The 25831-nt window shown below is 43.0% G+C and overlaps 2 protein-coding genes across 3 annotated transcripts in view; one reads left to right on the top strand and one right to left on the bottom strand.

The window, feature by feature from the left end:
- The window catches only part of SMAD5 (SMAD family member 5), a 30515-nt gene extending 25645 nt beyond the window's left edge, over positions 1–4870 (top strand). For both annotated transcript variants that reach the window (XM_005242745.4, XM_055812260.1), the window contains exon 7: positions 774–4870. In XM_005242745.4, coding sequence (XP_005242802.1) covers positions 774–917 — 144 coding nt within the window. In that variant the 3' untranslated portion in view covers positions 918–4870. The remainder of the gene's footprint in view (positions 1–773) is intronic.
- Positions 4871–12316: 7446 nt separating this feature from the next.
- On the bottom strand, positions 12317–15269 carry SMIM32 (small integral membrane protein 32). The gene is made up of 2 exons (XM_055812437.1): positions 14484–15269; positions 12317–14310 (listed from the first exon to the last, which is right to left on the bottom strand). Exons 1-2 carry the CDS (start codon positions 14540–14542, stop codon positions 13932–13934), a joined length of 438 nt encoding a protein of 145 aa, XP_055668412.1. The 5' UTR covers positions 14543–15269; the 3' UTR covers positions 12317–13931.
- Positions 15270–25831: the final 10562 nt, after the last annotated feature.

Raw genomic sequence — 25831 nt, 5'->3', positions numbered from 1 at the left:
TGTACAGAATGTTGTCCGTGTATTTAGTTACTTCAGTATTAAGGACAGGGATTTAATCATTGTGGTTGCTATAATTTTATTAAAGGAGATTTGAGATCATGCTCAATTTGAAGGAACAAAATGAACTCTAAGACCACTAAAAGAATGTGAGTAGAGAGGATCATAAGTGATTTCAGAAAAAATTGCAACTCCTTCAAAGACATTAATACTTTTTGTAAAAAAAAAAAAAAAAGGAAAAAAGACATTATTTGAATTTATGAAGCCAAACTGTACTGTTATTCTGACAGTAGTGTTTTCTCAGTGTTGTTTAATCAAGATGCTGTCTGTTTCAGATTTAGTGTGGAGTATAGACATGGGCCTTCCAGGGTTTTATTGCATCTTGCCCAAAAAATATTGATTGTTTTGTCAGTTATGATAAATACTGCTCAGACTGAGAATGTAGAGGATAAGGGAGCAGGAGGGAGAAACAGAAAAGAGATGTGGCCGTAGTCAGGAGGCATTCTTGAGTTGAGTTGGCAGTGCGCTCCACAGAGGAGCTCCTGTAGTTGCTCCGAGTGTGTAGCAGACAAGACTGGATTCAGCCTTCCAGGTGCAGCTTCCCTCCTGCTCCTTCACAATCTCGAGTTTTTTCTTTTAGGTAAGAAGTGTTGCTAAACTCTGAGTTCCCTTCAGATAAGTATCTTGGAACATGATTTCCTGCTTCTTGTTAGTACAGTTATTTTGACAGACGAGCATGTCATCAACTTGATTGATAATGTTTTGTTCATTTTTAGGGATGGGGAGCTGAATATCACCGACAAGACGTCACGAGCACCCCGTGCTGGATAGAAATTCATCTTCATGGGCCCCTCCAGTGGCTGGATAAAGTACTTACACAAATGGGTTCTCCTCTTAATCCCATCTCATCTGTTTCATAGTGCTGAAATTCTATCTCCAGCCTAATTTTTAGTGAACTTATTCTAATTCTAGAGAAACTTCCAGTGTGGATACTGTGAGCTATATGGAGAATGGATTTAACTTTTTTTTTTAAAATCCCTTTGTGACCAATTCCATTGTGTATAGCTAACCAGTTTTACATTTCAATTTGTTCTTGTGATGCTTAAGTGACAGTTGAGCCCTAAGGGAAAAAAGTCTATTGAAAAATTCAGAACACTTTTCCCCTTCTTCCCATAGAACTTAAACAGGCATATGTCTTAACTGGAAAAAAAATTTTTTCTTCTTGTCCTGTAGGGACAAGAATTGTGAAGACTGACTTCAGAAAAGAAATACATATCATAGTTTGGTATTTTTTAAATGTTTTTGAAACTGTTTGAACACGTGCAGCTCCAGCTTGCAAGCTGTATTTTTAGCATTTTGTTTAACATCTTAAGGTTGACAACTGTCATAAACAAAATTAGACTTTATTATGGCTAATTTGCCTCAAATTGAACAATGTGATTTTTTTTCTAAGTGTACACATGAAATATACTTTTTACAAATATTGGAGTGGTGTAAAAACACTTGTACTGTCTATTGGAAAATGTTGTCATAAACACACTGTATATTAATGCAGAATAGCAGTTCTTAGCCTTTTCCCACTTCAGTTTTGTAATATCTCTTTTAACCACAGTTTTAAATACTAATTGATACAAGGTAAACATCTTGCACATTTCTGGAGTAGTAATTCTTGTTTTGCTTTGATTTACACTCACGCCGTTTGGATTTGGTTGCCAAGGCTATTTCTTTTTAGGTACCCTTCTCTATTTTAACATAAACACTACTATTTGTAAATGGCAGTGCTTACTACTTTTTGGAAGGAATAAGTTTTTTGTTTTCTTTTTGGTGTTCTAGCTGTTTATTTTACCTGTCTGGAATTGATCTGTGTTAGGCCTTTTTAATCTCTCAGTAGACATTACGCAGTATTAGTGATTACACTGTATTTAATTCACTTTCAGTATGAGTTTGAGTCTCTTTGAAGACTGTGAGTGGCTTAGCAAATTAGTAACTGAATGCAGAAGCTTTTACTTCCAGATCATGTAATTTAATACAGACCTGTTGGTAATGACCAAAAGTAATCACTTCTTTGTAGCCTATGTGAAACAGCGGTCCTGAGCCTGTCCCTGGTGGCAGGTGTTCAATCAGAAGACTCGTAACTGTAGTTGGCAGCTTTATGGGATTGAAGGACTGCATTGATATGATGATGAAATTTCTTCCTCGCACGTAAGGAATCCTGTTGCCTGTGCTGTTGTATTACTCAGTAGAGAATTTATGTATTAAAGACTAAAAGCAATCAGTTAAATAACATGCATATTTTCCCCCTTAAAATAATAATAAAAGGAGGCTGAAAGAAATATTCTAAGAGAATTAGAAGTGAATTATGTACAAAATTCCTTTGCATGCAGAAAAAGACCTATTGTATTTTTTTTACTTCTCATCCTCCTTTTTTCTCTTTCCTGAACACCCCTTCAGAAAAGGGTTTCAGTGTTTGGGGAGAGGCTGAAAACTCTAAAATGCAAATACTTATTAAAAGATATATTGCAATTACTGCAATCCTGAGACATTGATTGCTTACACAATTTCTTGTGTCTTCTGTTGAATGAAGTTTCTGCTCAAATGTGGAAGTCATGCATCATATGGTACCTAAGTAACAAGTGATCTTAAAGGAATAAAATTGTTTACGTGTCATTAAAATGTTTCTTATGAAATGCCTTAAAGGAATAAACTGTTACACTTCTGCAGAACCCTAATATTCTCTTGTACAGGAATTTCTATGTTACTTGGTGTTTTGGCTTTTTGGTGTTTGTTAAAGCAATTTCTCAAGTGTGTTTTAAAAACAAACAAGTGCATCTTCAGGCAAAGGGGAATAACATTATTTGTGGCTCGCCTTTGGGGTCTTCTCTTTCATTCTTTGGAACTGCAACCCACAGATGGTTCTTTTGATCGAATAAGATGCGAAGTGGGTTTGCCACAGGATCGGGCTTCTATTTTCTTCTCCCTGGGCCTGACTTGTCAAATTGCTGAATACGTATGTTTGACACTACAGGATATTTTTTTTTTCCTTGACTAGCTTTTATAATAAATGTCATGGCACATTGAATTTAGGGAAAGATCTCTGTTGTTAGGTACTTTCAGATAAAGTAAAATCTTTGCTAAATGTTTTTCACCTGGCTTCGTCTATGTTCACTTGCATGTTTAGATGTGGCCAACTAAATGACTTACGAATGGGTGCTGAAGTGGGTGTTCATGAGCCAGAGCTGCTGCTTAGTGCTAGTATTGTGGTTAGATTGGCCATCCATGCACTGAACCGTAATTCCTGCAATAATATCCAGTTAACCCACTTGCGATGCTGTCATTAAGTACTAGAGCACTCTGGCATTTGTCTACTTGTGTACATATTCTTGAACTGTAATATATGCAGTGCTGGGGATATCCTTGTGGCTGCTGATCTTGCCAGGGTAGGTGTACAGGAGCAGACCCAGTAAGATTTGTCTGTTTTCTGCTTTTCTGTTCCTTTTAAGTAGGACTTTTTGAGAGCTTCCTAGTTAGCAGATTTTTGTGTGCTACTGGTTCATGGTGCTCCTGGTCATGTTTAGTTCATCTGTGCTGCTGATACACAATTCAGATACCAGTGCACGGATAGATTGGTTGAAGAGCTCTTTGACTCTAAAGATGATTTAAGTGTAGTGATAGCAAGAGAGTGCTGCTTCTGTTGCAGCATACACATGTGTAAGTCACTTCTTGATCTAGATGGAGGGATGGAGAAACTGAGACAGCCAGTAGGCTCCAACTTCCACTACCACGCTTTCTGGTGTAGCCCAGCTTAGACTGAATGTTACTCTTCAGTGAAAACTGTTTTGGCCTTTTGTAGTGTATTTTCTTCTTTTGGGGCATCTTTCTACATTGCACCAACCACAGCATTAACTAACAGCTTTGGCAATACCAGCAAAGAGTTTAGAACAGGCACACAGAAGTTCTTTCTGGGTTTGCTTTTATAGTCACTAAAATAAGATCGTAGCTTGGATATTCCTTCTTAGAGGACTTCAGTCTTGCTGGCAGTCAATCCAGTGCCTTGTGTAAGTATTATGTTCATTTAATTGCATTAGGCGTGAAGTAGTTGTACATGAAGGGATGACATTGGGTTATAGTATCTATAGGACCAAAATAAAAATTTCTAGTATGACTGACAGATGAGAGACAAATCTAACAGAACAGCCCATTAGTTCAAAAGAATCATGAAACGGCCCATGTCTTGTAATTTGGTATAGAATTATTTAAAATGCTGGAATTCTTTTGGGTTTTGCTTGAAGCTATGATTTCCACCACCACCATGCACACAGTATTACAGTGTGGAAGTTGTCAATCCTTGGGCAGATACTCTTGCAGTGTAAGGCTAGAGAACATTAAAATGTGTCAGGCTTCCTTCATAGTTCTAAATTTTTTTGGGATATTGTTTTAGTTTCCCAAAGTGTTGCTAGTGATGTTTTTTAGCCAAAAAAAAAAAAAAAGCAAAGGAAAAAAAAGCAACATTTTCTAAATGTTTTGCTTCAGAAGACAAACGTGACTAACTTTCTTTTTTGTAGTTGTGAAGTTTCTGTTTAGGAAGGTATCCCATTCTGAATTCAAATCAGTAGACCAAACCATCAGATTACACAGTAATGTTGCTTTGTTGTGCTGCTCCATAAACCTGCTTCTGTGTTTGTTGCAAGCATAACCTTTATGCTTTTGTTTACATTGTAGGAAACACAGTTCTAGCAATGAGTTTTTTCATATAACTCTATAAACATCTTTTTATTTTGTTAATTTTAAAATTATTAGGTTTTGCTATGTTATGTTTTTAAAGATATTTTTTGCATACTGCTGCTCATATTTCAATAAACAAAACAAACCCTGAGATTTTTCTGATTTCCTTTTTCTGTAACTCAGTACGTCTCAGATATTTGTTTACAAGGGTTGGTTTATGGCTTCTTGTAACTCCTGCTGCTGATGCCTTACCGTCTACATATTCCTCCTCATACAAGTGTGATCTTGTAATTTTAAAAATACTTTTTGATAGCTTTTGGGTAACACAAAAGCTGCCATGCTCTTGGAAGCAGAGACTAAATCATTTCATTAACTTATTTAAGAGGGTTTTTTTCTTGTTCTAGAATGCAGCCAGCCAAAACGCTGTCAATTTGTCGGTATTCATAAAAATACCTAAATCGCCAGTACAAAAAAATGTGTATCTGTAAGACTTCAGCAACACTTTTGATTATTGTGTTGGGGGTGGTTGGGGTTGGGTTTTTTTTTTACCTTCGTGGCTGACCATAACGTTTTTAAACAATCGTGATCTTGTCTGAATGTGTAGAGCTTTAAGCTGATGACCGATAGCTTTTTCATTGAAATGAAGGCTGTTCGAATCTCTCTTGAAACTCAAGTACTCTTCCAATAAAATGGAAATTTAGGAGAAGTTTAGTGAGCTGTGCTTTTGCTGTCTATTAGCCTTATTTTTAAGATTGAGGGGAAGAAAAGTTTTCTCTTGTTTACCAAGCTACTACAGAAATAAAGGTGGAAACAGTAATTGGTGTGCATAAATTAAATATCTTTTTTGGCAGGATGAGTACAAAAACACTGAATTCCAACTCCAGAGGTATATTAATATGAAAACTACAGAACAGACAAATTATTTGTTTAGCATAGAGCTGAAACAAGTATGGTGCTACTCCTTGATCTTGCCTGTGCTTCTTGCTCCGGGATTTAATTTGGCTAGCGGGCTGGTGCCTTGCAGCAATACGCTGAAGTTCTTTTATCTCTAATAGTAGCCTTTTTTCTTCTAAATGTGCAACTGCACTGTACTAAGGAGCATCCAGTCATTCAGGTAGTAATTTTTTTATATATCTTCTGATACTGTTTTGATGTTTTTTCTTCCAAGACAAAAATTGCCATTTGAAGTTCCTGGATTTACTATGGTAGTATTACCTAGATGATACAGTAACTTGTGAGTAGTATCTCACATAGATGTTGGAGTTGGCTTTCCCAAAACTTTATGTGAACTTGTATAAATAGCTTTCTATATAAGTAAGAACTAACCAAATAAAAGAAAATCTCTGTATAAGTTTTAAATAATTTGAAGGGTTTATGTTAATCTTGCTAGTCTTTCTCTCTGGGGAATTTAGAGGTGTAGGAACAGCCGATAATTACATCTCTCTGAGCAACTAACCAAAGTAACCTGTGAAACTACTCATTTATGTTTTTTCCAGAGGGGGAAAAAAAGGCTTTGGGCAAAACGCATCTCTTCCATTCCCACTCCAACCTGCATTGTTTGTTAAATGAGTCAGAGGCTACTTGTGTGCACTGCTATGGAAAAAGCAAATATTTCACTGGCATTTAAAGTACTTAAACTTTGGGTATCCTATACCCTGTGCCAAGAGAAGTCCTCCTTTCTTGTCCTGGAGTGCTCCCTGCCCTCTTGTAGCCTTCTCTGACGCCATCCCAAGAAATCCTACTCATCTAGAAAACCGGTTTCATAGAAGTTAGGAAAACTTGGGAAATTACTTTTACTATAGATACTCTGGACAGAGGACATTAGCAATTGGAGTGTCAAGTCAGTGCACTGAATCGGGCTTTTCCGAATAGCTTTCCTGAGCTAACCTTTTGGCATCCTGGAAGTGCTGATTCCATTTAACTTGTCAAATTCAGTATTTTGGCCAGTATGATTTGGAGCTTGTGTTTTCCAGACACTGCTAGTTTAAAGAAAAGAAAAAAAAAAAAGTAATTGGGCTACACTGGGTGATGATACTGGCTCTAGTTTGCTTTGAAGTCTCAAACACTGTTAATCATCTGACTCGGGATGCAGAGCAGCTATCCAGAGCTATCCCAGGCATTTGTAAAAAGTCCCAAAGTACCTGTGAATTGTCAGCCACTTAGTTCAATGTAAATGTTTTTTAGATACTGCATCATCTTAATGCTCAGTTAGTATTGGCAAGAGAATTGGCTTATGCTGATGAGCGTTTTGTAGTCAGCGTTAGCACTTTGGGATTGGTAAAATTGAGCAGAAATAATAATTCCCCTTAGTTTTGGATATCTGTGTATAAATTTTGAGGTAAATAAACGTCATTCTGTGTATTTTTATTATACAGGAGCAGCAAAGGTGGTTGCCTCTAGCTCTGTAGTGCGAGTTCTCACTCCAACCACTTGCAAATTGAATAGTGAATCAGAAGAAAGCTGCGTGCTGGCAGGTAGCTTGTCTAGACTGAAAAATGAAGCTTATGCAAGCTATCCAGTGGAGGTATGAGACTTGTGCAAGCTGTCTAGCATCGGTCCTCGCGCTTCCTACTGTGCTGTGGAACAGCAGAAGTCAAAATAGCAAATTCTGGGGGGTGGGGTCGAGAACCCCTACAACAAAACCATCACCAGAGCCACTGAAAGGACAGTACTCTCTAGTCCTGGTGTCTTGCTGCTTCTCCCAGATGTTCAGGGGTTTTTTTATGATTTTCCAACTCCTGCAAGCTGGAACAAGGGTCCTTCTACCTCGTAGGAAACGTAATTTTGAAGTATCTGTTCTTTTTGCCTCCTGTCATGTGTGGTGTCCCCTATGCAGGTGACAGGGACTGTGTGCTTGTGTAGCCACGGCCACATTAACTGCCTGTGGGGAGTGTGTACGACACTTTCATTCTTGGTAGAATATTTCTGTTGCAGGTAGACTAAAATGTGGTCTGGCTTTTTCTTTGCCCTCTGTTCCTATATTTAGCAGTATTTTCCTCTAAAACCATCCTGAGAGGTCTCCAGAGTGCAGCATAGTCAAAGGTGTAGCCCTCAAGGTACCAAATAAGAAACTTCTAGCTGATGGAGTTCTAGTAGTATGTTCATGTTAAAAGAGGGAACAAACCTTAGTAAAAGGCAGCACAAACACATAAAAATACCCATGTGATAGGTGCTTTACCAGGCAGTTCGCATCAAACTGTTTTGAATATACTGTTCTTGTTAACTGCCTTACAGGGCCGCATATTCAAGTGTGCAGTACAAATATCTCTGTAAGCAACGTTTTTTAGCTCTAGTTGAGTGCAGACCAAAGGGAACGTTTGGCTTTGTGCTTCTAAAGGTAAGTCTGAGGCCACAGTTTCATCAGCTAGTAAATACGGTTGTCGGGCTCGTAGGGATCCAGTTAAAAACAGACGTTGCAGCCACTGACAGCATACAATACTGAAATGACAGAAAAAAACAGTCTAAAAATTCATTCCAAAAAGCTGGAGGCAGGAAATCTATCCCAGCAGAGATATCTTGCCAGGCAAGGTGGTTGGGTTTTTTTCTGTTTTGTTTTTGTTTTTTCAACATCACTACTTTAAGTTTCTGCTGGAGTGATCATCATCTGCCCTAAGGATGGCAAGAAGCCAGGATGACAAGTGTCCTGTTTTGTGAGTGCGGTGGTCACAGCTGCTCTAGAACAGGCGGGTGCTGTTGGGCCATCCTGCAGCGAGCGATGCTGTGTGCCCACCTCTGCTGAAGGAGCCCTGCTCCAGAACAACACTGGAAATACTCGCTTCTGCGCAAGAAGCAAAGACGCAGATTGATAGAAAATCATCTGAGAAGCATGTTGTTCGTTCTTCTTGACCCAGAATGTTTACTGTGCTAGCTGCAATGTTTCCCTTAAAGGTATGTGGTGGAGGGGGGAACTGCTAACACGTCAGACCCGCTATAGATGCAAAGTAGCTTCATGCCAGGTCAATCAGTTCTGTATTTAATTGATTAAGCCTCTGTAGTGCTGTCTGAATGGCGCTTGCTGGTGCTGTGCTGGAGGGAAGAAAAGCAGGATGAAAGGGTATGGTGACACATCCGGAGGGGGGGTCACAGGAGCCTGTGTTGCTGTATGTTACCTGGAGCCCACCTGCCTCCTGCTTGAGGTACCAGTTGGGTTTGGATGTTGTCGGAGGGATGCTCTGAGTTACCAGAGACCTCACTGCTCCACTGCCAGTGGGTGCAGAAACAGCGACGGTGTCGTGGAAGTGCCTGGGGTGCCTGTATGTGCTACAGGTGATGGAGGACAACTAAGGCAAGGTAAAAGTCTAGTGAAGACAAAATGATAGGTAGTTTTTATACACATCGGTAGATAAATGTGAAATCTCAATTTTTTGCAGTCTGAAGTCTTGAAAATGAAATTCCAACTTGTGTAGAAATAAGCCTACTTAGTTATCAACACACACACACACACATATAAAGACAAGCCCTGTAAAACTACTTCACTCCCATGGAGATGCAAGGTGAGGGGTTTGGGGTTAAGGTTCTAGGGGCTGGAGGCTGTTGGGTCATCTCCAGCTGTTCTGTGTTCCTGCTCCTTAGAATCGTAAAATATCTCAAGTTAGAAGGGATCCATAAGGCAGGACTCCCTCCTTTTATTCATAAGACATTTTTTAAAAAAATCTTTTAAAATTAACATCTCTCTTGTTCCAAGGCCAGTTTTATTTTGCTCTTTATAAATACCTTTTTTCCATTCTGTTTTTGAAGTTGCGTGTCTGCTATTGCAAACAACATGGTTATTTCCATGACTAAGTAAGTGCTGTTTAATCCAGTCGCTCCTAGGAAAATCTCATTTTCTGAAGTCTCTGAGATACAGCAACTGCTGTCAGCAAACTCATGACCCTTTCGAGAAAGCTTTGAGCTGTGTGGGTAACTTCAACTTTAGAGCTGGCTTGGAGGAATTTGAGAGACAAAGCAGAAGAGACAAAATGGGCTCTTTTCTGTAAGAGCCGAATGGAGACAGTTTTCCTGAGATCTGTGAGATTTCAGGTCTCTGGTGAACAGTCTCATTTTATAAAGGTCTTTATAGAAGGAGTTGTCCTTAAGTTCCCTGTAAGAAATTAGAGGTAAATATAGCAGGTTAAACTTGGAAGTGCAAGTTTAGGAGTGAACAGGGTTGTGTCCATGAAGATTATTCACCAGCAGTACTAGGGGCACTGCCCAGGGAAATGCTCAGCCCCACAGGGAGGAATTTGACATTGCCAGGAGGGCAAAAACAAGGTGAGAAGAGGAAAAAATACTTGCAAAGATGTGACACTGCATGTAACTTGCTGCCTGGGAGACTGTCTGTATGGATTAATGATTTACACCAAACTTACTTGCTTATATCTGTAGTTTGTGTATTTGCTCAGAGTCTTGTGAGTTAAGTCTTGAAGAAATGACCTCCTGAAGCCAAACGCACTGTGAACGCAATCCAGCTGCATCTTCCTTTCATCTTCTCAGTCTGATGTATCTGCCAGTGTTTTAAATGTTCTGCAACGCAGGTAGATAAAGCTCCTGGCTCTCAAAAGGTTTAGGAGAATGAGGACCAGCACATCTGCTGGGATCAGGTCTGGCCAGGTGCTCCTGTATAGGAGTCAGGAGCTGCTGCTTGTCACTTGGAAATCAAAGCTGGGACCCTGCTCAGCCTCTTCAGCCATTCTCTGAAATCACTCTTAAGTGTGGAAGGTAATAACTAACTCCTGCTCTTGCTAGCACTCCTAATGGCTTTACATGTCTCTAGCTTTTTTTTTTTTTTTTTTTTTTTTCCCTTAACGGGAGCGGTGTTGCAGAGGAGCCTTTGTCTCAGTAATTCCTGTTTTGGAGTGGTGTCCTGGGATAAGGGCTTTTCATTTCTTCCAGAGTTGCTACTAGAAGAAAACTCATTAGAACAAGTGCGGTCACACATTGCTGTGGTTCTTGTGGTTTGACACCGGTTTGGAGAGCATGACCAGGCGATGCAGTTTTGGTTTCTGCTTTGCCATGTGGCACCAGGGTATTCACCAGCCTGAGGCATCCCAAATGGACATGAAATATTTAGCTTTTGGGATTTATTCTTTGCCTTTTGCCTTGCTGTGTAGTTTGGCAGACTTGCGAGTCCTACAGGTGAGTCCCTCCCAGGCACCAGTTGTGATGGCCACGTGGCACAGGGAGTGGGAAACACTCAGCTCCTACTTTTTGCTTAGAGGAAAGGGAAATGCAGGAGAGTGAATGCCAATAGAAAAGCCTACCTACAGGTAGGAAATAGGAGAAGAAAGATGTGTCCTGTTGGGTCCCCAAAATGTTAAAAAACCCAGTGTTCAGGCAGAGCAGTGGAATGAGTGAGCCCCCGGTTTTGGGGTGCTCTTGCAGAGGAGCATCGTGCTGGCCGCTCCTCGTGGTTTCTCAGTACCATCGCTGCCCCAAACGCCCTGTGGGCACTGGCAGCGGCTGGGGCAGCTGCATTCAAAACTAGCCACGGACTAAGAGCTTAAAGCCAACAGACTGAAGTATAACAATAATAATCCACCAGGGAGGGTGGCATCGGGTGCGAAGGGTCTCACACTGCCAGGTGGAAGGCGTGAGTTGTTTCCCTGGCCCAGAAGAAAAAGAGTTAAAACCTTATTTCGCACACAGGTCCCATTCAGCAAAGCACACGGCTGGGTGTTTTAAGGGTGCAGATGCTCTGTGGAGCGTTACGGGAGCTATTAATCCTTCAAAAGCAAAGCATGTAATTAAGAGCTGCTCTGAACTGGGGCCACCGGCTTCTCGCAGCATCGCGTCCCAGATTTCGGGCGTTTCACTTGCCCTTTGTGTTTCAGCATGCCGAGCTCCAGCCTGCCTGGGAGATAAGCCATGGGCAGGACAGGAGGCTGCTGCCGGTGTCGCCAGACGCTTTCGAAAGGCTCGTTGAGAAAGTGGGGGTTGCTATAAAGACACAGTGAACGGTGCATTTGTGCCAGGACAGGAGCGTGACTGGCAGAAGGTGAGGGGAAGGGATGTGTGTGGCATGCACCTAATAAACCAGTTACACCAAGTGAATAAATGCCTGTTAGTCCCTCTCTGGCGTGCTTGTGGTCGGGAAGTGGATTTTATGCTTAGCTTGGATTTTGGGCCTGGTGAAAGAGAATATTTCAGATGTTTTCTATTCATATATTTCATACATTGGTTAAATTGTCACTAATTTCTATTTTCTTTCTTCTGCAATGGAAGCGATTCTGGGTCTTGATGAGAGCAACACGGGGCATGCATAAGGTCTGTCCCAATAAATCCACTGGGGCTCTAAGCATGACAGGTTCTTCTGGGGTATTATTCCAGCTATCAGGCTGTAGAGAAAAATAGGATTATTTTGAAGTTATTCTTGAACATCTAAATAAAGGGTGTAATGCAACATGTGCTTTATCGAGTTCTGAGGCTTTTGCCAGCAGAAATTCTTAGATCAAACTCATTATGACTGATAGCTGAACACAAGCTGTCGTTACTTGAAAATAAGTAAGAAATGCCTGATTTGATAAAACTTGATTTATTCGAAAAGGGCTGAGATGAACACACTTGAATTTATTCTCACTTTGTACATTAATTACTTTGAATTACACCAGTTAAATTTGGTTCAGAGGAGATAAAAATTGGCCACCTATCAAGGAATAAAATATTTAAGCCTGTTATAGCGTAGTTTAAATTACTTGAGCATAATAAAACATGGTAACCAAGACAATGACATGGAAGTGTTATCAACTGTGCAATTTCTGTATAAAAAAAGCTTGTGAACAGGCTGCTGTATGTACATGTTTGTCCGTGTGCTCGAGTGCGAGCCTAGCTTGTGTGTGTAATTGCATTGTAAAAATCTCCTCATTTGGATTAAATAAGTTATGTACATATATACAGACAGCACCTCTGCTGTACTCGGCATGGTAAGAATGGGTTTGGGGACACAGCATCTGACACCACTTGAACACCATTCTGATAGCTGATCCATGAGCAAAAGCCAGAGCAAAAATAGGGTTTAGGACTCTGTGTTTCTGGATAGCTGCAGTTCAGTTATATGTAGAGTTACCGGGGTCAAAACAAAACAAAACAAGCCTGTTGCCTGCTGTTTGTGGGAATAACAAATACTGTTCTGGGGGCTGTGCAGTTCGATCTGGACTTGTGCTGTAACTGCAAGTTTACTAGAAGTAAGCATCTATAAAATATCATGTCAGCTAACAAGATTAAGCAGAAGCTTTAGGAACAAAATTGGGTAGCTACTAATTTTAAATGGTGCCTTTTGTCAGTGATCAGTGTTATGTCAAGCTGTTGCCGTATTGATAAAGCATGCTTCTAATTGTGTTAGACTTATATAAAGACCAAGGAGTGGGGATAATTGTATATTAAAGCAACTATTCCTATAAAACTGTGTTTTATGGCTTCCAGAAGTTGCCTACTTTGTGTACTGAACTTGCAGCACTCTGCTCTCCTCTTCCATGAGTTTACACACTATTAATGATATTTATTTTCTCTCCTTCCTTCTCCCCATCCTGATTATTTTGGTTTCATGCTGTGGCAAATAACTTCCTTTGTAGCTTAAGAAAGTTGATAACAAATTCCTTAGGTATTTAGGGTTTTGCGTAACTGGTAACTTTAAACCTGATCGATGATGCGGTAAAACATCAAAAACACCCTGAACAGAATCACAATCAAAAGTCTAAATAAACATTTTTCATTTTCTCCTCCTGCCTGGCAGGACTCCCGCTGCATTACCACATAGTTTCAGCAGCAGTTGAGAGAAATGGGTCTGCAAAGTAAACTCATATCCTCAGCATGGAGCCGTTAGGTAAATACACTGTGGTTTTTACATTTGATGCTACGGTTTCATAAACATGGGTAACAAGCTCCACCAGATGCCCAAATCAGAGATTGTTGTTAATGCAAATATCCTTGTATGGACACTGAATGGGGGGATGATGGCATTTGCATACATATAGAGCTTAATCTGGAATCATGGGGCAATTTTTTGCACAAAACTGTATAAATTGGCTAAAGCATTCTCTCTTTAGTTCACAACAGAGCTTTTTATTTACAGCTATTCTGGTTTTGCATACAGGTTTTTTTTTCATCAATCTTTTCCTGCCATGCAGCCTATTCCTCTAAAGAGGGTCACATCCATTCACTGGCACATGGCAGTAACGCCTTATTGCACAGGGTCCCTGGTGCCTGCTACTGCTGGAATACACAGCTGTGTTCTAGTGTCAGACAGCTTGTGTCCTCCACGGGCTCCTCGCTTCTCGGAGCGATCTGTCGTAAGGAAGACTAGCAAAAAAAGAATTTTTCAGCTGGCAGTTTATGAAGAGCACGATGAGTGTCACAGTCAAGAGCAGAAAGAAAAACAGAATGATGTAAGTCGCCAGGTCTGGCTTATTTATTTCCCCTTCTTTTAAAACCCTGGCTGTCGACATGTAAAAAGCAGAGGAGCTCACGGGTCTCGGCGTGCCGCTGAGGTAGGGCGTGTTGGTCTGAATGATTAGGTGAGCTTCAGTGGCACTGGTTGAATTTAGCAATTCACTATACATGTTCTTGCTTAAATTTCCTCCACGGTAGCCGTAAAGCAGGAGACCAAACGCAGTCAGTCTTTGGCATAGAAAAGAAATAATGTTCCTGCTTGTAAAAGGCTGAAAACCAGCCACATTTTGTCTAAAAGCAAATTAATTCGCTTGTACAGCTGAGTGACTTTCTTTTTAAATCTTCTTGGCTCATATTTACAGCATTCATCCACATATATTAATCAAAAATGATACAGGTACCTCGTGTCCTGGCCCTCGTTGCCCCAGCACACCTCCTTTGGGGAAATGTGCTGGATCATCTGCCGGTCAGCTGGGATGAGCTGGGAGCGCTGGGAATCCGCTGGGAGCCCCGTGCCATGGGCAAAGGCTCTGGCTAAGCCGGCTCCCGTGCCAGCGGCCGGCGGAGGGGAGCCAAGGCTTTGGCTGGCAGCGCTCACTGTCCGGGGTGGCGAGGCACGATGGATTTCCAGCTGCTATCCAGAAGTGCGATGCACACAAATCCAGGGATAAATGGCATCTGCGGGGAGAGGCAGCTGCTGCTTTGAGATCCTGCTGGATTTGCGGTCGCAGCTCTCCTCCTCGGGAGGCTCTGTGCTGTTAAATCCTGGTGCTGTGAAGCATTAGTTGACTTTCTTAATCCCAGTTAACGGCGTGCTGCGGAGCTGATGTTAGGAGGCTGAGCTTTCTGCCTGAGCTTTCCAGGCGCTCCTTTCACTTGCTTTGAGAAAAATAAATTACCAAAAAAACCAAACAAAACCAAACCCATACAAACAACCCCAGAAATTGATCAACCTCCCTTTGTTTAAAACGGAAACACTAAAAAAGCCTCCCAGGGTCTGGGAGGGGGGATCAGTTCTTGGGAAAGCTCCTCTGCCCTGGCTCAGCCGAGCTGCGAGGTGGGACTGGGGGGGGGGGCTCTGTCAGACCTGACTTTTCCCCCCTGCCAGAAGCGCCGCCAGCATCGCTTGGTGCCGTGGGAAGGGGAACTGCGTGGTGGAGCCGGCCAGCTCTGCAGCCGTGGTGCGTCTGGCAGTGACACGACGCTGAAAAGGGAGAGATCCCCGATAAATCCCCGTGAGTGCCTGAGGCTCTGGCTAGAGGTTTTGAACTGGGGGAGGGTACCAGAGAATGGGACAAAAAGCAGAAAATTGCTTCAAAACCTCCCTTTCTTCCTCAGACCTTTATTGTTAAAATGTAGAGTAATCAGAAAATGTCTTTCTTTTTCCCCCTCCTTCTATACAGTCCCCAGCACCCTCTCCAACCTGACAATTAGCATGTTAATTTATTTTTTTTTCCATCAAATTGCTTTTATGCTGCTATTAGCTGCTGGCTGCTTGCCAGCTCACTCTCGCAATCTTTAGCTCCCATGCATCAGAGAAGCGCTGTTAATACTTTTATTTTAATGTATTGCAACTTGAAGAAGGGGCTGGGGGTAAGAGGAGCAAGGAAGAGAGGAGCACTTGGTAACTGGGCAAAGGAAAGGATAAAACACCTTCTCCAGTCCCAGGGTGCTTATCCAAACAAGCTAAAGCTGCTTAGATGAGAGACTGCAGCCAACAGTCCCGCTTGGTTAAACGTTTTACTTAGCATAATACATGTTTCTGCTGGGAGAGGGGGAATGGAGAGAGGAGAAATCTTCTGGTCAGTTAGATTTAAATAAAATAAAATAAAAAAAGTCTCTGCTAGAGGGCAACACCCCTGAGGCCCTGCTCAGCATGTTCCTCTTCTCCTGCCAAGCTCCGGCCGCGCCAGCGAAGCCCCTCGTGCCGCCAGCAGCCCTGTGGGGCGGTTGAAGGCTGTCACGTCCTCCTTCGCGTCCTCTGCATCTGGCCTTGGCAAAGCCACTACCTGTGGGTTTACTTTCAAGCCTTGGGGACCTTCTGAATTCACAAGATCTTCCTCCAAGGCTTTCCCGATTCTGTTTTTTCTCTCTCTCTCCCCTTGCCCTTTCTCAGCCCAGGTGAGCTAAGCCCCCCATGCTGCTCTCCGGGATGGGGGGAGGGCGCGTCTTTCCCTGCCTGCACCTAATGCTCCTCCTGAGGACGGGTCTCCTGCCCGCAGAGCTGTGGCAGTTACACCTATTTACTCTGTCTGGGTTCAAAGGACGGGACACGGAGGCAGGCAGCCAGCACAGGGGTTGGAAAAATCAACAGCCATAAAAAAGCTAATACAGTCTGCAACTGTGGTACCTGTCGTGGCTCTTTGAAATAGGAAGCTTTGTGAGCAGCAGCATGACACAGCCGGATGCCTTCCCAGGACCATCCTGTCTTCAGCTCTTTCCTCCCTAAACTGTTTTTGAGTTTAAACAAACTTTTCATCCTTTTTTTTTTTAAAAAAAAAAATTTATTGGTTTTATTAGTCTGTAGGAAAAGCAGGAAGGCTTTGGGGGGCTGAGTCCTACAAATAGTATCTGCAGTCTTAAAGTTTCACATGCTTTAGCAAAAAGTTTGGTATAAACAGCTTCCTTGCAAATGTTACCAACTTTGCAAGAGGGGAAAAAAATACTACAAAAGACGCATGTGAATGTCGTAGTGGTGGGTGCATTTTCTCCCTGCACAGAAGCGTGGCCCCTGGCAGCCCCGTGGCATTCCGCTTGATGGCTCGGAGTCGAACTGGGTAGAGGTGGAGAAGGAAGGGCTCTGCCAGCATGGCTCCGTGGTGGCCAGGTGCTCACCCTCCACCTCCCTTGAGCCTGTGGGAGCATTCCCCTGAGCCATCCGAGGTGTCCCTGGAGGTGGATGGGACAGTCACATCGATGGAACAGTCACCTCGCTGCTGGGAGGGGACAAATGGGCTGCCAGGTCAGCATCTCCATTGACCTTGTGTGCCTGGGGGTCTCTTCCCTGCAAACATGGGGTGCCCCCTCTGAGCCACCTCTTTCCACCCCTGCTTATATGCAGACGCAGAGCCAGAATCTTTATATTTATGTTTTCCTTTTTACTCCTACAAAATAGTATCTTTCATTCTTGGAAGTTTTCTCTTCTGCCCTGAAGGTGCAGCGGTTCAGCTCTGGGCTGGGGCCGTTGCTCGTGGTCACCGTCCAACCACTCGGTGCTGGGATGAATCTTCTGGGTATTTTACAGGTGGCGTGTGCTCGCACGCAGGCTCGGGAGCACACAGAACTCCTGCTTTTTGGCTGGCTGGCTGAAGCCGATTAGAAACTGATGAGAAGCCCTGAGAGTAAATCAGATGTGCTTTCTGCAGCTCTGTGTCTGGCTTCATCTTAAAAAGGGTAAATTGCCATATGTAATCCTTTAATTGCAAAAGAAGAGCTGATCCTTTCCCTTTTTTCTGCTTAGTTTGGAAGAGCATTTAAAGTCTTCAGTTCCTTGTAATTTTTCCTCATTAACTTATTTTAGTAGTTCCATTGGTTTTATTTGTTTTCTTTTTCTTTTTCTGTTTTCTCCCCCTTCCCCCAAGGTTTCCAGCATGTAGTGATTTTTGTCACTATTTAGCATGCAAGGGCAGTGGTGCTGCAAGGGCAGACACAGAGCCCCTGACATGCCTGGAATTTAATAATAATAAACCTTTGAGTGTTGCAACTTCCTGGCGTGTTTGGAAGCTGGGTCAGCATCGCTGGCCCTGGTAGCATCATGGGGACAGTTCTGGGGCTGGAGGGCCTTTGCCTGCTCCTGTCTCACCCTCCCCTATAAGCACATTTTCCCCCAGCTAAGTGCAAGAGCAAGAAATTTTCTCTTCAGAGGTGCTGGAGACTCCTGGAGCCCCAGCTGACCCCAAGAAATTTATCGATGATCGTGGTGACTTGGTTCTGGCCTGAGCTTGGTCCAGTCTTGCCATGGTGTGAAATAAATAGCGGCATAGACTGCCCAGAACTGCAAGAAGGGAGAGCAGAGCCTGGGACCCTCAGCACCGCACCGCTCTGCTGCTGCTCGCTGGGCTGGCAGGACCTTCAGCCAAGCTGCCACCAAACACGATGCAGTTCTTAGTGGGAGGGAATCTCTCGGGGTTCAGCCATGCTGTGAAAGGCTGGAGCCTTTCCCCATTTCCAGACTGGTAAATAATGCATGATCTCTCTCTTATATGCTTACACAACCCCTACCACGATAAATATCAACTGAGGGAAATGAAAGTGGAAAGAAACATTATCTTTCTCAGTAATGCAACCATTTACAATCTGCGTTATGATCCTTCTGCTCTTAGGAGTGAGCAGCAGTCGGGGGGATGTTTCTATTAGCAGACCAGAATGCAACAAATCATGGGCTGTAACTTTCCAGTGCCGCATAAAAGCAGCCTTAAAACCATATAAAGGAAGGAAAATAAAAATAATGTACAGAGATTATTTCCTTTTGTAATCACTCCAAAGGAAAATCCTTATTTCCAGGTGCTCAAGAATCAGATATTAAGGGCTATATTTTCAAATGCGTGGGCATAAGACCAGGCGCCTCAGCCGGGGATCTTGCCTTTGGTGCTTAAATATGGAGCTGATGCCTGAAGAAGTTGGCCCAAGTGCAGAGGCATCTTGCAAATATTTTGTTTTGAAGGAGCTTGTGTGTGCTATTTAAAACCAACTTCTAACATTAGGTTTCTTGGGGCATGTTTGCACCAGCTGAAGCAGAAGTATTTAGAAAGTTTCCAGAGAAGTCTGTGAAAAAGGGAACTTAGGTGCATTTTATCAGGTAGGGCTGCATCCCAGTCTGTCATTCTTCTCTGGGTTGTGAGGAGCATCACGATTGACCAAGGCATGCTGTATTGGAGGTCGGGGAATAAGCACCCTGGCACCCCGGTAAGCTTTACCGCTGCTCAAGTGGATGTAGGGAAATAATTTGGGCTGTTTGGTGAGCATTGGCAGCATCCTAGCTTCCCTGCCCTCCCATCACCCATCTAGCATACTGCAGCAGCTCGACAGAGCCTCCAAGGGGTTTTGCAGTACTGGGAGCTTCACCCTCAGCAGAAAGCTTCGTGTTCTTGTGTGGTAGATACGTGGGTTCCCTGTATGCTGAAAAAAAAATCCTTTTCACTTTGCAGTGGCTTGCTCGGTGTATGCGGAAGGGAAAGCATGGCTTGGTAAGAGTTTCACGCAGCACTGTGTGGGTGGGCATCCAGCGATGCTCCAGGGGATGCAGCATCAGTGCATCCACACATGTAGAACGTGAGCAGGAAGGTGTGTTGGAAGTAAGACTAAAAGGTGTAAGTGTAGAGAGCGGTTGTCTTTGGTACCCCCTTTACACTTAAACCGATTTCTAGTCATGAGGCACTGGTTTGTGAGCTGAGCTGGGTGCGAAAGGGGAGGAATAAGCTGTGCTGGGCTCTGCAACAGCCCAGCTCTGGGCAGGAGAAGGGCTTCTCCCAGGTCGTCAGGTGTGTGTCAGCTCGATGCTCAGGCAGACACGGGCTGTTGCTCTGTGGGCTGCCGAGATGTGTTAGATTGTGAGTGTAGAGTCCTGTCTTCAGCACACCGGTGCTGCCTGGGGCTGGTTCCTGGTCCTCCCCTGGTGCTACCCAGGGAGACACGTCCCAGAGCAGGTATGTGCACTGACAGGGCTGGGAGCTGTAGGCAGTGTCTGTAACTCCTAGCATACAACTCCAGTTGTTGAAGGTTGAATTTTAGTAAAGAAAAGAAGGGATGAAGTGTTCCAGCTCACTGCGAGGTTTTGGTTTTGAATACGTTTTGCTTCTGGTACTAGCAATGCCTTACCAAACTGCGGTATGAATAAAAGCAATTCTGCCCCATCCTGAATGTGCTCTCTGGGGATCAGAAGCCAATTTGGGGAGGCTGTGGGGGATCTGTGCTTTTCATCTCTCTCCTATTCATGTCTCTTCTCAAAGGGAATAAAATGAGTCTTTCTCCAGGCTGCTGCACAAAATGCATCCCACCTGCATATATAACCCTCCTGCCTGTTCAACCGGTAAGCTTTAAAACTTTGTGTTTAACCTTAATATTAGTTTCCTTGCGGGGAATTGAGATCAAGAGGGGCTGGGGGGTCCATGTCATCTTTTGAGAAAATGCTGAACACTCAGCTAGAAATTGCTCTGCTTCTCTCTGCCTTAATTTTCCCAGTACTGGGTGTTTAGGGTGAGACAAGGACTGTTTTGGAAGCTTCACAGATCATCACAGGGTTCTTTTATTAGCAGAGCCTGTCTTTATTTGTGGCTTCTTGCTTGTACAGCTCACCTGTCTGGTGTCAGAAGTTTTTCCTCCTTTCTTGCAGGCGTCTGGGCATGGTCTGTCAGTGATGGGAAGGTGTGACTGCGTCTATCAGACAGCAGATGACAGGCTGGGTAGACACAGTTCCCCTTTCTTTCCTGGTTATTGATTTTTGCTTTTTTTTTTTTTTTTTTTTTTTTAAGGTCTGTATTGACTGTGAATTTTCAAGGGAATCAACACCAGGTAATGAGGGTGAGTTATTAAACCTAGGTGATCCCCTAGACATGTGTATGGAAGTTTCTTTCAGAGACCAGGGGCACTCTGCCCCTCTGCATGCCTGCTAAGCCTGCACGTCTCTCTGATCAGGTTCTGTGCAACATGGTGATGACTTTGCAGCCTCCTTCCCTGTTTGAAAAATGGACTTGATAATGCTTCCTTACCCGGCAGGGGTCTGGAGGATTAATGGCTGAAGGTAGCAAGGTGCTCTGATGTGGTAAAAAGGACTAAAGAACCAGCTAAATCAGGGTGGCAGAGGGGGCTGAATAGGTATCAGCACTGGAAGGGTAAACCTGTGTCCCGTTGCTCTAACACAGCACCTCTGCCCCAGCGAGCAGCATTTCAGTTTGCTGCCTGTGTGCTTCCCTGCTTGTGTGAGTTAATAAAGCAAATGTGTTGCTCACGGTGGGTTATTTATTACTGGTCTCGGTGTGAGCTCAGCTCTGCTTGCAGCGTGAGCTCAGAGAAAGAGCGATCATATAAACAGGGCTGCCTCACAGCTCCTTGGGTGCCCCGTGGGGAGAGGAACAGATCAGGTTAGAGACCGAGCAGCACACCACCCTTCTCAGACTGGGCATAAACTTCAGAGTTTTACATAAAATTTATTTGGGGAAGTAGCAGACTCTCAGTGTGGCTGGCTGGCACTTTAAGGCATATTTTCATCAATGACTGCAAAAAAATTAAAGGAAAATTGAACACAGTGTTCCTCAGAAGGCCAGGGAATTGCGGAGGTTAATGGTTTGTGTGCTGCTTGATAAAGAAAAATGGTTTTGTGATTTCTGATTTGTCATTCATAACAGCTTGACTCAAGAAATCCCACTGCTCGTTGTTTTTAACTCAAAGGTAGTTTTGGTGTGAAGATAGAAACCTTCTGCAGAACACATGGAGCATCTCTGGAAGCGGGTGGCCTGCCCACGGCAGAGGGTGGTCAGTCCTCAGCAGAGCCAAGGTTTCCATCAGCTGAACTGTTGTCTCCTCAATGGTACGATGGCAGAACAAAAGGATTTGTTTCAATTTTGTTGATTAAATCCTTTGTTAAGAAAAAACAGCTCTTCCCTTTTTTCTGCTCTCCAAAACCACCTGCAGATGTACAAGGAAAGGGTAAAGTTGTCGTTTCAATTCCTACAGCAGAGCTGGTCTGAAAGGCTGGCACTGTTCACTGAATGTATTTGTCCCAAAAAAGGGGAAAAAGGCTCATAGACCTGTACTTGTCAGGTTTCCATGCCTGTTTATTCCTTATTCTGTGGTGGCATCTGAGTCCTGGAGAAGGACTTGATACATATTGTCAGTGCTCTATATTTAAGTTCTGTTTAATTATATAGTGAATATGAAATGATCCCGCCTGGGGCAGACCCAGCCTTGAATCAGGTGAAATCAAAATCTTCTTGTGTTCCAGATTTCCAAGCCCTGCCACAAACCTAGAGGCACCCTCCCCTTGTTTCCCTGGGGCGTTGCTGGTCAGGCCTTTATGGAAAGCAAGGTTTGCTTTAGGTTATTTGGGTGTTGGTATAAGCCAGGAGAAAGAGGAAAGCCCAGCTGCCAGGCAGGGTTGGGAAAAGGGATCTGTGAGTGGGAAAAGAGCTCTGCGAGCGGCAAGCCCCGCTGGCGGTGTCTGCTGCAGGGGAAACCGCTCTTACTCATCTTCTGGGTTCTCCTGCCGGCATAACTTAACCTGTGAGTCCTCATTAACTGATTGCTCCGTGTCTTTGGGTCTCATTGCCTAAGCCTGTAACTATTATTAGGCAAGGTTTGCCCACAGTTGCCAGATGGGATGGGACTACATCATGCTGGAGCATCCCTTACTTCAGGAAGCCTCGGAGGGATGCTCCATCATGGGGTGGGGGCTCGTCCGTGGGCATGTAGCCACTGGCCACCACCCAGGGAAGCTGGAACATGCCCTCAGCAAAAATGGTCTGAAACTTGTGCTTATTGAATAAATTTAGAAAGAAAATCTATCAGCATGTGACAAGGGTTATTGTAATAATCTAAAATCTTATTGCTTCTGGAATATCTGCTCTTTCACGGAGCTAACAGATTGGTTTTAATTTCATTGCTCTAACTTCATGGAAATAAATTTGAGAAGCTCAATACCCAGTATCAGTTAGGGTAACAACATGTCTTTTCACATCTATAACAGTGCTCGCAAAAGGAAACCTGCATGAAATATAAAGCAAATGGGAATACCTCCGATCGCAGCCCCTTGAAATATTTGCAGCTAATGCCTCCTCTCAGTGAAATGAAACTTCACCTGACTTCTAACTGTGCAGAGGAAAGCAGGGTTATCGAGTGCTGCTTCTGTTTGAGATGAGGCAGAAAGATGTTGTTACTCAGGCATGCTCCTTGCCTAGAGAGAGGCAAATACATTCCCGATGTATTTTAATTAGTTCTCAGCCTATCCTGGTGAGGAATACAGTACGGTATTGTTATTAAAATTCGTGCTTTATGATCAGTACAGTTAGTATGGTCTCTGAGAACTGCAAGAGAAAGGACTTCGGTTAATAGTCAAATTATCTAACTCTTGCTATCGTTTAACCCACTGCTAAATTTTTAAGTAGAGAGAAAGGTTGTGGCCATAAAGAGAAATTGTTCTGTTGAGATCATAAAGAGAAAGGTTGTGAACTTTCTCAAAGGCTACATCAGGCCAGCCATTAATTATGAATGCTCATTAATTATAACAGATTGTCTGCCATAAAAGCTTTTTAACTGAACTTTTGAACTGACTTTCAGTAGGGCAATTTTGACAAATATAGGAAGGACTTTCCCTTTTAAAATGCTGGGGGTTTGTCTGTTGTGGCATCCAAACTTAAAATTGAGCAAAAATGACTAATGGAGTTAAGAAACTCATTCTTTAGAAGATCAAAGTAATAAAATTCTGTTAATTCCCTGTAAGACAAAAGTATGAATTATAGCTAAGAGAAGGGTTCTTTTTCATCTGTAACTTTTTACTGCATTTTAAAACTCTCTAATTGTTCCCCAAGACAGTCTTCCTTTCTATTTTGCTGTAATTTGCTGAAGTGTCAGGAACCTAAAGAAAAAAAAATATCTGGGACAAACCCTATCATATATTCTTCTTAATATTCTTCTTAAGAACCAGAGTAACATCCTATTCCTCCTTAATAAAACCCAGGACAGGCTGTGTGCTTTAGCAGAGTGTGGTGCTGGTGGTACAGTACACACAATCCACTCTCCCGGAAAAGGGGGATAAATCTCGCTATTGTGTAGCGTTTATACTTCCCGTCTTCACCCGGAGCTGCCTCGGTCTTCTCTTTTTGTGGTTCAGGACTGTTTGCTGAATGTTTATAGGGTAAATTTCAGCTGAATTTCTTAAAATGAGCTTTCCCAAGTGGATTATTGTGTCCCCATTCCTTGCAGAGAGGGCTGGAGCCGTTTGGCTTTTGAACCTCGTGGGCACAGCCAGCGATAGCCACGTGGTTGCGATACAAAGAAATTTGGCTGAAGTTTTTATCTAGCTTTAACTGGAGTTTTTAACTCTTCCAATGCCAGGTTATTCCCGAGCCACTGTCGTTGCTTTGCCCTATACATTATTGCGTTTGGCTGCAACATCACATTTATGTGGTACCCACTCTGTAGCCTGGAGGTGCGCATCTTTTCATTTACTGGCAAATTTCTGTAGAACTATTTTTCCCTTTGATATTTGAGAAAAATCTCGTGGGATGAAAATGTTGCATCAATATTTTTAATGGTTATTTAGAGAGGAAAGTGTTTGGACATGCTTGAAAATACCGCTGGGCACCTATTTGCATGTGTAGGTGCCTAAATATCTGAGAGAAGCGACCATCTGGTGTCTCTGGACTTGGAGCCTCAGAAAAATATGTAGACTACTGAAATGAAGAGAATCTAGGCACATGCATTTCTTTTGATGATTTGTTCAACTCCTAATGTCCCTATCTCTAATGTGCAGGGGAAGCATATACAAAAGTCTTTGAAAGGCTCCGACACCTTTGTGCTGTCTGTGTGTGTTTTACAGATAATGTTATGGGGGATTGGCAGGAAAAAACCCATATATTTTTTACAAGTATTCTGCCATCGGCTTTTAACATCCCTTAGAGCTCTTAATTTATAAATGAAATAACTGCTTACCTGGTGCCTAAATAGCATTGCCAATTACTGCAAAGTCAATTAATTTCTGAAATAATTTTGAGCTACCTCAAACTGCTTCTCCTCCTTAAAGGTAGTTTTTTTTGTTTGGGGTGTTTTTCCTTCATCTTTTTCTAATTTCAGATTTCTTCTTTTAATTTCTGTGAAACTTCTGGGTTGGTTATGAGAGGATTTGGCCTCAGCATGCCTGAATGCCAGCGGTTCTGATGTCAGAAATCCGTCCTGCTCTGTGCACGCCTTGACTTGGTGCAAAGGACAGAAGCGTTTGTGCCTCAGTGCAGGCTGCTCTGGTTCATGCGTGGTGTCACTGCTGCGGAGCGATGTGAAACCCTCTAATTCAGAGCAGAAGACCTTGTTTTGCCAGGTTTGGAGGGAAGTTCTCCCTGAGATCTGAGTAATATCCTAGTGGGTGACTGCCAGTATTTTGGGGTTTTTTATGTTTGGTCACTAAACTAAATGGATGCTCAGAAATGCTGGCAAAAAAGCACTCCTAAACCCAGTAGTTGTTCCAGCTTCTGCAGGGGGAAGCCTGGGACAGGGAATTAGTAAAATTGCTATTATTTTCATTGCTCACTCTTTAAATATAGGACAATGTATTGATTCTGAACCTGTTACATGACCATTTTCCTGCAGTGTTGGCAGTATTTACTGCCAAAATTAATTAGATACTCATTGATGCTGGGCCAATTCCCTGACTTGCACATTGTCAATCAGGCAGAAATCTAAATGTTCGCCCACTCTCTAAACCGTTTTATTTCTCTCTGACACCACCAGAAGCACATGACACATCTTGTAGATCATGTGGAAGAAAATCAGATATTCTCTCCTTTTCACTCTGATGGAAAAAAGCACCCCATGATTCTCAACTCTATAATCGTTTCCTATAAAATAAATTACTTTATCTGTCTTAATACTGTCACAGTTCTGTTCTCCAGTGATCTACTTCTTCCATCTGTGTGCATAACTGTAATCTGTTCGACACCTACTCTATGTACTCTCAAGTGTCAAAATCTAGGCTCAGTCATTCCAGTCATTAGTCTCTTGTGGCTGACGGGATAGCACCCGAATCGTCACGGTTCCTCAGGCC

The sequence above is a fragment of the Falco peregrinus genome, chromosome 8 (assembly GCF_023634155.1).
Source record: "Falco peregrinus isolate bFalPer1 chromosome 8, bFalPer1.pri, whole genome shotgun sequence".
Classification (NCBI taxonomy): Eukaryota; Metazoa; Chordata; class Aves; order Falconiformes; family Falconidae; genus Falco; species Falco peregrinus.
The sequence above is the reverse complement of the archived record's forward strand: the minus strand, read 5'-3'. Positions and strand labels throughout refer to the sequence as shown.